This window comes from Gadus morhua, chromosome 8 (assembly GCF_902167405.1).
Source record: "Gadus morhua chromosome 8, gadMor3.0, whole genome shotgun sequence".
NCBI lineage: Eukaryota > Metazoa > Chordata > Actinopteri > Gadiformes > Gadidae > Gadus > Gadus morhua.
Window position 1 is genome coordinate 1,105,293 of NC_044055.1, and position 11,435 is coordinate 1,116,727.

Sequence of the window (11,435 nt, forward strand, 5' to 3'; positions counted from 1 at the left end):
TAATTCCCGGCAAAAAGTGTTATCTTGTTGATTTTCGGAGTGTTCACGTGTAGTATATAATAATAATAATAATAATACATTTAATTTAGAGGCGCCTTTCAAGACACCCAAGGTCACCTTACAGAGCATATAGTCATCATTCAAAACTATGTAAAACAGACTAGGAATAAAAGGAAAACAGAGGTTAAACATGAAGAATAATAATAATTAATAACACTCAAAGACGCCTAAAGTGAAGGGGGACCTCACTAACCACCACCAATATGTAGCACCCACTTGGGTGATGCACGGCAGCCAATCGGTGCCAGAACGCTCACTACACACCAGCTTGAGGTGGAGAGTTAGGGATGAGGTGGAGAGTGAGGGAAAAGAACATTTAACACTATCGATCACATTTAAACAATATCGACCACATGTAAACACTATCGACCACATTTAAACACTATGGACCACATGTAAACCCTATCGACCACATGTAAACACTATCGCCCACATTTAAACACTATCACCCACATTTAAACACTATGGACCACACGTTAACCCTATCGACCACATTTAAACACTATCGCCCACATTTAAACACTATGGACCACATTTAAACACTATGGACCACATTTAAACCCTATCGACCACATGTAAACCGTATCGACCATATATAAACACTATCGACCACATTTAAACATGTAAACCCTATCGACCACATTTAAACCCTATCGACCACATTTAAACACTATCGACCACAAATTTGACATGTTCAATCTCTGGCGACGCCTTGCAACGGCTTGCAACGGCGGTATTTATACTAAATACTAAAACAGCTATTCCCCACCATGCACTTTGCCTTCGCCGATTAAGTAAGGAATAATCACCTCAAGGCAGGGCAATAAACAGTTTGATATGCCCGGCTCGTGGACGGCTTACCTTGCACGAGCCGGGCATTTCAAACTGTTTATTGCCCTGCCTTGAGGTGAATATTCCGTTTATTCTACTTCTCGCCGGCCAACATAATAAAACAATTCAAATACTTTAATAATTAGCCTTTTTCTTATTCGTATTGCATGCTTATTAAATGTATACTCTGTTTAAGTTCATCTCCCTCGAAAAGTAGTTCCCTTTAGAACTACGGTGAATAACGTTAGCTCAGCTGTAGGTAGCTTGTTTCTATAGCAACCACACAAGGCTGCATCTGATCACTAGTTTAATAATTTAGTTGTTACAATGTATCTCGCTTGCAAAACTATGTATCGAGTGACCCTCTGATAGATTTCCGACACATTTTAGTAACTTTTTTAAATAAGGTTTATTTTTACAATGGACCTCATGTTTGAAATGTATGTGATAGAAAACAATACAAGTGGCGTATTGATCTACTGTGCTCAGTCAGCAGCAAGCAGAACCGACAAGTCAGTGGACAATATGCCGGATTAATGCACCCCTCCCAGCCAATCAGAATCTAGCATTCTTAAATGAAGTAGAATATTGGTTAAATATGACGTGGGGGACGGATGGATTGACACACATGCTGCGTCACTGTGCAGAGGCACACCGACCTTGATGAGCAGGTCCAGCTCCATCCTCAGGCTCATCACCTCCAGGGTTACCCTGGCAACCTGCCCCACGTCGGGCTCCACCACGTCCTCGGGGAAGCTGAGGCCGTCCATCTGCTGGTGGGAGTAACCATAGAGACAGAGCACCGCTCGGCCACCCTGTGAGCGGGAACCAATAGGAGGAGGTCAGAGACGCGTGGTTGTAATTAAAACAAAGTCAAGGAGATAAGGACCCGAGCTCCCCAAAGGCCCGGGTTAAATCATATGCTGCAAATTTGAAATTTAGCCATGGCATGGATAACTCAAACTATGAGTGCTCTGTAATGACACTTATGGCAATCTGCGTGCACATAAAGTCACATGACCAGAGATAAATTCCTGATGGAATGGAAAAGCTTTGGGGTAGGGTTGACATTTAGAAGGTTATCTAAAACTTTCTAGTACCATATTGGCTTGAGGACACAATCCCACGGGGACATTAATCAGGTGCTTATTGTAGATTGAAAAGTAATCTGTTTACTGTAGTCATCCCTTCTGCAATACAACCTTTTCAGTTTAGCCATCACATTTGCGGAAAATCTTTATTTTTTATAATTTGGTTATCGGATAAAGTATGAGGAATCTCATATGGACCAATAGTGATGGCTGCAATGGCTCAAGACTTTAACCAGCAAAGTGTTTCGCTGATGGCTGGAAGAGACTGCAGAGGAACACTGAAACATTGTTCCTCTGCAGATACGTGCAGAGAAGGAGGAACAACCACTGATTGTGTAACATTCCTCTGTGTGAAATTTGTTCAGATGTAAAAATACCTCCCTGCAGGGAATCACAACACATTCAGGAGTGAGGAAATGAGCACCAGTCGGCGGGCCGTGTGACTCCCGCTGCGCCAAGCTGTTACCTGGATAGCGTCGACGGTCGCCCGGAACACCGGGTTGTTGTGCTTCACCGTCCTCCAGTACTTTGGCCGGTTGGGATTGGTCAGATTACAGCCGTACTTCTCCAGGATATTCAGTGCTGTGGACAGCCTCTGGAGGGACGCCAGGGTCTGGCAGGGGTACGGGGGGGGGGGGGGGGGGGGGGATAAAGGAAATAAACAGATGAGTGGGAAGAAACAAAGCAGGAAAAACAAATGGTAGCGTGGAAACAAATGGAGCAGTATTACATGTCCAATTAATATAACAGACTGTAGACAGAAAGAGGGTGTCAATGTGAGATAACTATTATCCCCATACTGTATCAAGTCCCAAAACAACGAGTATAACTCAATATAAAAGGTCATTTCGATCAGTTTTCAACATTATCATCAACGATATCCCTTTGCGATACAACCCTTTAACATGACAAATAGAAAGTGACACACGTCTCCATCTCTCCCACCTCCTTCCTGTTGCTGCCGAAGCTGTTCTCCATGACCATGGTCTCGGCGGAGACGAGGCAGTACTTGGAGCAGGGGGGCAGGGCCAGGTGGGCCATGGCGTAGACGCCTGCACGGACCTCCACCGGCGAGCCCCCGGAGTACAGACACAGCTCGGCCTGCATGCGCACCTCGTGGAGCTGCTCCGACAGCGTGGCCATCGGCTGCCCCTACGGCGGCCGGAGATGAACCACATGTTACTCAAAGGTGCCGCGCTAAACCACCTGGTGAGGGTGTGATTAGCCGAAGTGGGCATCACAAGGAGGCGTGTCCACCTAGATGTGTGACGGATAGATGAGCAACGTGTGCTACAGTCCACTGGGCAGGCTGGTAGACTGATCTATCCAGCACACCTCTAGGTGGACACGCCCACTTGTGATGTCAGGGTTAGGGTTTGACATCACAAGTGGTCGATTTTCAGAACGGCTTGTAATGGCTAATCACACTCACACCTGGTGGTATAATTTGGCACCTTCAACATCCCACCTGAGACGGAGGGACAGCTCATTCATGTATTCAGTTAATCACCCCCTCTTCCCTCATAAAGGTGACCTAATTTAAGATGTATAGGGCTTGTGCATCATGACGTCAAATAGAACTGACCCCCTCCTTTTGAAGCATTGTGTTGGTAATAATGTTTTTGTTGTTGTTGTAATTATACCTGAATTGATTTGTCACTACGGAGTGACAATGTTGTGTTTGAAACCGCCACAGTAATTCTCATGGAAGACGTTAGCATAGGTTACAGTATATTTATTTAGGATTTTACAGTACGAGAACTCACATGAGTTCTCCCAATAAGGCAGAGTATTGTCCACAACAGATCCCATGATGCATTCTGGTGCACCAGCCCTATTACAAACGGTGGTATGGCTAGGGGAAGGGAATAAGACCTTCTGTTTCACCACTGGGCTGTCCTCCATCGGTCACAGCAGATAAGTGGCGGCTGGCATCAATCTTGGGTTGAAGGATTAGTTGGAACTGTAAACAGTTAACATGGAGTCAGGCAAAGGGTTAAAGGTCATCACCACACACAATGAAACATTTTAATAGCATATGGTTCTTACACCACTTGTATAAGTGAAAAATAAATATGAACTAGGGCAAGATTAATGAGGCTATTTGTTAAGACAACTGGGAGAGTAGTGAAAATAGCTAGTTTATCATAATTATCCCCATCATGACAATAAGACGAAAAAGGGGAAGAATATTTTTTATACTGTAAGAAAATACAGGTCAATGGACATAGTTCTCATGTAGTTCATAAAAGCATTGTAATTCTGCACAACGCTTGACAGGATTTCTGGACCTGCTCCAAAGCATGGTCATTCGAAACAGTATCAAGCATTACCAGGATACACGACTAGGTATTTAAGATATTTGAGGCCACTTTAACTTGACTTCCACACAGCAAATGGTGTCATCATCACAAAGCTGATCAATGCTTGACTTTGGAAACGTCACATTTGTAGGGTTTGGGGATTAAACTAGGTATTGAGATAACAATATGAATGTAACTGCTTATATTATGTTTGCGTTACCTTTTATGATCGGAGGTGACGAAAACGCAGCGAAATCACGAGTCGTAAATTCCTTTTCACTGGTGGCAAATATCGATGGCTGTTCGGTTTCATTGCAGTTCACAGTATGTGATTTTACTTGACAGTGTAACACAGCCTACTTGTACGGTCATAGTGGCACTGCCAACACGTTTACCGTGAAAGTATACAGTCAAATAAGGATTGTTTAAGAAGGGGTGTGAAAATGAAACCAAACCCAACCAAGCCAGTGTTTTCATCGAAACATGTCGTATTTCGATGCTGAACAGCAGTAAAGCGGTGGGGTGTCGTAAAGCGGTGGTCGCGGCACGTCAGAATACTGTAGTGACATCTAGCGGTGGTTATAGTCTGTGGTTTGAAGATGCATGTTTGTTTGAAGAAACATGATGAAAGGTGCAAATATGAAGGGGATCCAGTAAGGAGTTGTTGTTTCATGATGAATATGTAAAATAACAATGAATGTTATCAAACGTGTGTTAATGTAATGCGCAGCAAAGCCAAGGGAGGTCCCAAAACTACTCCGCACCTGAAAGTAATAAAGGGGATTATCTTTGGACGGCTATTGGCGCCCAAGGTGATAAAGGGGCGACGCCAGACTCTGACGTGTTGCTCTAAATGTGTGCACTCATCAACCACTAATCCACTACGAAACCTTATCACTAGTAAGTCTTGGAACGATTTTTTTATTTTCATTACTGTCATGTCGCTCAGCAATCACAGCAGAGGGGCTACAGAACATCAGAAGTTGTAGTTGTAAATTGGGCCACTGCTGTAATCATGCGGTTTCTATTATGCTTCAGCCATTAATGTCAAGGGGCAACTGCCACCTTTTATGAACCCCTCTCTATTTTAAAATCCATCTTGCAGTCACATTTCTGTTATCTACTGCACCTTTCTATAGGAAACACTAGTCCAACTAACCTGTCTTAAAAACGACCATTTTAAGTGAATATTGAAGTAAAATGTATATAATAATAATAATCTATAAGCAGATGTGTATGCATGTTCTTCTCCATACAGACATGGATTATCCTCCTCACTCTCTGGGTTCACTTCTCCCCCACCATCACCCCATTGTTGACCACTCAAGATCACGTTACCGTGGTCGACCGCCAAGCCAACCTTATTACTTGTTCCAATGGAATTTGAATCCATACCACCGGTACGGCCAGGCTTTATCGGGTAAGCAAAGAGCGGTTCCCCCAGACTGCATCGGAGGTACCATTTTAAAACTGCAGTCAGCAGTATTTTTTCTCACCCCTTTGTTCTGATTCAATTGGGTTTTGATTGGTTCTGATATTTATATATATTTGGTATTTGTTTGACTACTGGCCATTGCTATAGATCCGAATGCATGAAAAATGTGAGACTCAATCATAAAACAATTCAATCAAAACAAAGTGGTTTGACCAGAAATTGCTGAGTGCAGCTTTAAGGTCTATATTCAAAAGGATAAAGGCAATATAGGGATTTATAAATTAATTGAGCGCACTGAAGAATAACATTGTTTTTTTTTAAGTGGTGTGCTTCAACTTTTTGCAGCCGTGGTTGCATGAGCAACTGCTGCAAACAGGATCTTCTAAAGCTGTTATTTTAATGTTGTCTTAATTGAAGTGAATGTAATGAATTGCATGAATGCAACGAAACAAAGATATAATAACCGTAGCGATCGTTAGTTGGATAGGCCACAAGCATGAGCTGTTAAGAGGTGTGATTTTGTTGGTGTGTTTGGTTCATGTCCAGCTCTGCCCTGCGTGCGTCCACACATGGCCCGGCGCCCCAACATGTATCCTGGGTATGGGACGTCCCAGGACATTGGCTGCCCTGCAGACTATAAACGGGGGTTTAACTCTCACAGCTCCTCGCCTGTTGCCCCAGGTTTTCATGTAAGGATCATTAATGCTAATATTTCCATGAAGGTTGAAGCCATGTTATGAAATTGCATGTTTAAACTCTTATTTTCCTTTAAAGTGTGCAGCAAGGTAACACACAGCTGGCTAACTTGTTTTTACACATTTCTCCAAGAAAATATAAATATAATATATATATATCTATCGGGTGAGAAGACTTCAGCTCCATCTTTCATAGAACCAGCTTTTAAGGAACTCAAATGTGCATATCTGATCAAAGTGGAGAGTGCCTCAGATCTATTGGAAAGTCCTAAACACTGATCGGATCGAAACGTGCAGCCCACCGGATGAAATGTTAATTTGTTGAGACTTGCATTTCGTCCCTTGCAGTATTTTAGCCGGAGCAACACTTTAACGACGATCATCCTAATGTTACCTTTTCCAACAGAGGGGCTATGCAAGGAAAATGGGAATGTCAGCGGATCAGAGGGACCCGAGGGATCCGCTCTGCAAGCTGGTTGAGCGTCTGGACAGGCTGAGCACGAAGGAGGAGGAGAATGGGGACGGGGAGGAGGAATACCTTCCCAAGGCTCCTCCACCTGGCCGGGGGACGCCTTGGTACCCCGGTATGGGAGAGCTGAAGGAGACAGGTGAGCCGTGGTGAAATGCACTCGTAATGTCATGAAGGAACACCAACCTAGCGTTGGCACCTCAGTTGGGGCCGGGGGTTCTGAGCCTTTTCAGGCTTTGAAGCCCCCCCTCACTCCTGATATCCACGGGACGCACTAACGTGTGTGTGCTTGAGAAATGATTGTTTACCCCCCCCCCCTCGGCCCGCGACCAACGGCCCTCCAGGTGTGGACCCCCAGGAGCACCGCCCCCTCAGGGAGCAGGGCCCCTGGGCCCTGAAGGCCGGCCCCCGCCCGCCCCAAAGCCGGGCGGCGGTCTCTGGGATCCAGGGGGCCTTTCCCCTCGACAGCTCTTCGGCAAATGAGGAAGAGGAGGAGCCGCTCTGCCTGGTGAGTGGAAGGAAGGAGGAAGAGGGAGATGCAGAGGGCACCGTACTATTCCTTAACGAGACCGAGTTTAATCGCTGGGTTTTATGTATGTATATACTTACCACATTTACCTGAGAAGATACTTGGTAGGAGCAGATGAACACTTTACATTTTTATAATTGCATCAAACAATTAAGCAAGAATGCGTTTTCAATACAGATTACTACATGCCCTTTATTGTCTTTGTCAAACTGCATTAATAATGTTAAAGTGTTAAGTGTCTCTCGATTGTGGAGCAGAGATCCTTCTAGGGTACGTCTTCATCCAGACATTAAGGAACCTTTGGTTGACAGGTGGGCGCCGGGCGCCTGAGTGTCTGGAGTTCATCCATCGACGGACAATCCTCCGGGGAGGACGTCGGCCCCGCGGACGTCTCTGAAAGCGCGCTGAACCTCAACACCAACCAGGCCGTGACCACGGGCGGTGGCAGGACGACCACGGAGAGGAAAACCGCCGTCCGCCGCTCTTTGGGAGACGGGGGAAAGGAAATCTGTGTCCCGCTGTCGGCCTCCCAGTCTGAGAGTCCTGAGGCCGACACGGACGTCTGCGCTTGCTGCGGCGCCAGCCTGGAGGAGGAAGACGACTGCCCCGGCGACCCAGGGGAACACCTCCATGGAAGCCCGTTTGAGGCTGCTCACGCGGGAATGGCGTGCAGCTTTGTGGAAGAGATGGAAACCAATGATATGAGGGACGGCGCAGAGGTGATGGGGAGCTGTCTGATGCCCGGCCAGCTGGCGCAGCATCATTACTGGTACCCCTGTGTGTGTCCCCCTAACCCCCATGCCCTTCCACCTCTTGGTCCTCGTCATCCGACCAGAAGGTACTGCCGCTGGTCTGACTTCTGGTTTATTTTGTGTGAAAAACACTTGGTATTTCTTCAAACCCCTGTTCATGTGTCTGTAGGTTGTGGAACAGAGCAGCAGGTCAGTGCCCATGTGGTGAGCTGGAAGGGGCTCCACGCACCATTCATGACCCTAAGGGGAACCGAGGCTATGAGCGAGCCCCCCACGACTGGCCCCCCTCTGGCCTGAGGAGCAAAGCTAAGGACAACAAACAGAAGAAAAAGAGGGGCGGAGCTCAGCACAGGAGTTATGAAGGTAGGAGGCTATTGGGGGTTTTCACAAGTGACACGATGAACTAGGAAGCGTTTAGGTGATATGATGTCGGCTAGACAAGTGATCATTTGTTTTATTAGTAGACCATATACAATTGTATTATTTTTGTACTCAATTTGGTCAGGGCATTTATTGGGTATTGGGAATTTCATTATTTTGTCCATTTCCCCAGACAGCTGGGGAAACGGTTGTTCCAAATACAGGCCATGGTCTTCCAGACCATATCGAGGCCCAGATGATCAAGGTAAGGCCCCAGAGTGGTTAATGCACTGGTGATGACTGTGGATTTGTTCAGTCCAATCCAGTACTATCATATCTCATATCAGCCAGCAAGGTCTCAGTTTGTTTCACATAAACCAACCTTTTTTGAACCCAACACTTGGTATGTGTGAAAAAAAACTCCAAGAAAAAAATCATGGAGTTTAAAATATACGTTCCAACTTGTGATTGAATACAGTTCCTCTTCAAACTTGTGTCTTTAGAAGTCATTTTCCTTATCAATTCCGCTCTCTCCCAAGGCTCTCTCCAAAACGAAAGGCCTCCTTGGGAAAGCTTCTCCAGGAATATGCCCTGGAGAGCAGACCGCCAGTACAAAGAGGCCCCGGACTCTCATTATTGCAGGGGAAGAGGTAACACAATGCTGTGCACAGAGGTATGGTAGTTTGTGTATTGTTAGGTAATGCAGTTAACATACACAATGCTTTACAAACAGTTACCTAACGGCTTCATTTGCCTTCCTATCCCTAATGCCACACTGGGCGGTCCAAGTGGACTGAGGACCATACTGCTCAAACAGTTTATAATAGCATGCATGCATTTGCTTCTTTTTGTCTTTAAAGCACTTAGTGACGCACATCTTCTTTCTGCAGGGTCCACTAAAAGAAGAGGCATTCTACAATAAATATTGGCCCTGGCCTATTATTACACTTCTTCCTAATATACTTCCTAATTCAATGGGCATAACAGAGTACATGCATGCCGAGGTTTAATATGCAACTTGTGCTGGGTGAGACAATGGTGTTAATGGTTAATTTTGATAAAGGCTAAAAACTAAGTTTGTTGCTTATACATGACCGGGACTGTCGTATTTAACACTCAAGGCTACATTTGCTTTCAGAATGTAAAACATGAAACAGATTTGAAGGTACAACCACATGGCTGGATACATATTCTCTACACTGATTTACTCCTTGTGTTTAAATGAGTATAGTCTTAAATATAAAATGTATTTTTTAATGTTCTCTTAAAATTATTGGGCTTGTACTACATAGCCAATGAATGAATCCTCCAAAATGACTAACATGAGAGTTGAACATTGTATAAACAACCCTTCCCATTTAGCCATTGGCTCCACAAAGGTCAGATTCCTTCTACTTAAAAACTGGTTTCCTTATTTGTACACAATCCACTTCCGTGGTTTATGTAGCTTGACAAATTAAGCTTGTTAGAGTAAGTCTGCCTCTTCCCTTCTGTGTTTTTGCACCAACTAATTGTGTGTGTATACCCACAAGATGCTCTTGGTATAAGCTTGCAGTTCATACTGAAATGTGTGGATTCTTGTCTCTGGACTGCCTATTCGCTTTTTACTGTACGCATCGTGTGAACACACTGGAGGACATAGCTCTACTGCTGTACAAGTGGATGGTCATCAAATAGAACAATTCTAATGCCTAATTTGACTTTACAAAGGCTTTATGGTATAGCACTGAAGAGAAGTAGGTTTCTACTGACCGTGCCCCCTCCCCCCCTGATTGCCTTCTCCCCCAGTGTTTGCTGTTGGCCCTCAACAGATCACTCTTCTATTGGGCAATTGGGGCCCTTATTCAGGGCAGAAAATGTGTGGTTTTTTGTTTTTGTTTATTTATTAAAATTTAATGTACGTTTGTATTGCATGTATAGAATGTTGTGGACCCACAGTGATGACTTGTATTTAAGATTTCCTATTCATGTATGTATGTAAATAAGTGAAAAAAGTGTTAAACAGAGTTTGGCTGGATTTCTTTCTTTCAGGCCTGAATAACAATGTGGCGCGAATGTCCTCCATACCAATACATGTTAACTTTAATTTATTTGATGTATAATGTCATTGTTGTTGTGTTATGAAGCTTGTTAAATGGTATATCGTGTCTTATCTTTCTTATGAACTACACATGAATACCATTACAAATATATATATTTGTACTGCATTATAAATAATAAAAAACGCAGCACGTTCATTTGCTTCATCATGGTTAATATACTTTGTTCAGGAGTATAGTACTCCGAAGGCACAATCGTTTCTTGCGGCAATTCTGCAAGGCAAATGGTGCTCTGCACATCGGCTCCAGACAAATATAGATTGGATATTGCCAAAGCTTGTTCCAGTGGCCACCTCTTACACCTGTAGGCAGCCAAGCACGACCTGAAGCTGGCAAAATGGGAAGCCCTCAACGACTCTCGGGGAAACAACCACCTACCGTATTCTCAAGGTTAGACATTTTTTTCAGACAAGGCACTTGTCTGAAATATAACATGTCATCTACACATACATGTAAATTGGTGGCAAATGAGCAACTAAAATATACACTTTAAAACTTTTTTTAAACCAGAAACTCATTCACAATGTGTATCAGTAGAAGAAAAAGGTTGTATTTCTATTTTGAAATAATTGATATTCTTGTGCTGGCTTTTATATTTGCATTAGTCACTACTTCACTGTAAATGAGCCAAAGGCAAGTCCATCAGACAATATATACAGATATTGTGTATTTATGTTGAGCGGAGTATCATTTAGATATAAATTAGAACATTTTTTTCTGCAAATGGTCATAATCTGACAAACCTATGGTTAATTAAAAGTAAGTATAATATCCAAGCAATATATTATCAAAGCTAGATTAAAATGTTTTC

The 11,435-nt window shown here is 43.9% G+C and overlaps 2 protein-coding genes across 7 annotated transcripts in view; one reads left to right on the plus strand and one right to left on the minus strand.

Annotated features, from left to right (window-relative positions):
* rnf31 (ring finger protein 31) overlaps nt 1–4,778 on the minus strand; it is a 29,536-nt gene extending 24,758 nt beyond the window's left edge. For 2 of the 3 annotated variants that reach the window (XR_003977790.1, XM_030364843.1), the window contains exons 1-5: nt 4,506–4,778; nt 3,858–3,945; nt 2,928–3,134; nt 2,449–2,595; nt 1,551–1,706 (exon numbers count right to left, since the gene is read on the minus strand). Coding sequence is in view for 2 of the 3 variants with exons in the window: in XM_030364843.1 (XP_030220703.1) it covers nt 1,551–1,706; nt 2,449–2,595; nt 2,928–3,134; nt 3,858–3,887 (540 nt within the window). In the remaining variant the exon portion in view is untranslated. Of the gene's footprint in view, nt 1–1,550; nt 1,707–2,448; nt 2,596–2,927; nt 3,135–3,748; nt 3,946–4,505 lie in introns of all 3 variants that reach the window. The other variant, XM_030364844.1, reaches the window with a different exon arrangement.
* A 157-nt stretch (nt 4,779–4,935) lies between these two features.
* On the plus strand, nt 4,936–10,755 carry buc (bucky ball). Of its 4 annotated transcripts, none has more exons than XM_030364875.1 (10): nt 4,936–5,185; nt 5,544–5,705; nt 6,267–6,409; nt 6,822–7,023; nt 7,229–7,392; nt 7,725–8,251; nt 8,335–8,528; nt 8,723–8,790; nt 9,065–9,198; nt 9,416–9,552. In XM_030364875.1, exons 1-10 carry the CDS (start codon nt 5,008–5,010, stop codon nt 9,423–9,425), a joined length of 1,782 nt encoding a protein of 593 aa, XP_030220735.1. In that variant the 5' UTR covers nt 4,936–5,007; the 3' UTR covers nt 9,426–9,552. The 4 variants fall into 4 exon arrangements, with proteins under 4 accessions (XP_030220735.1, XP_030220731.1, XP_030220732.1 ...); XM_030364871.1 differs by having other exon boundaries at nt 4,940–5,185; nt 8,719–8,790; nt 9,416–10,755; XM_030364872.1 differs by having other exon boundaries at nt 4,941–5,185; nt 9,065–9,175; nt 9,416–10,755.
* Nucleotides 10,756–11,435: the final 680 nt, after the last annotated feature.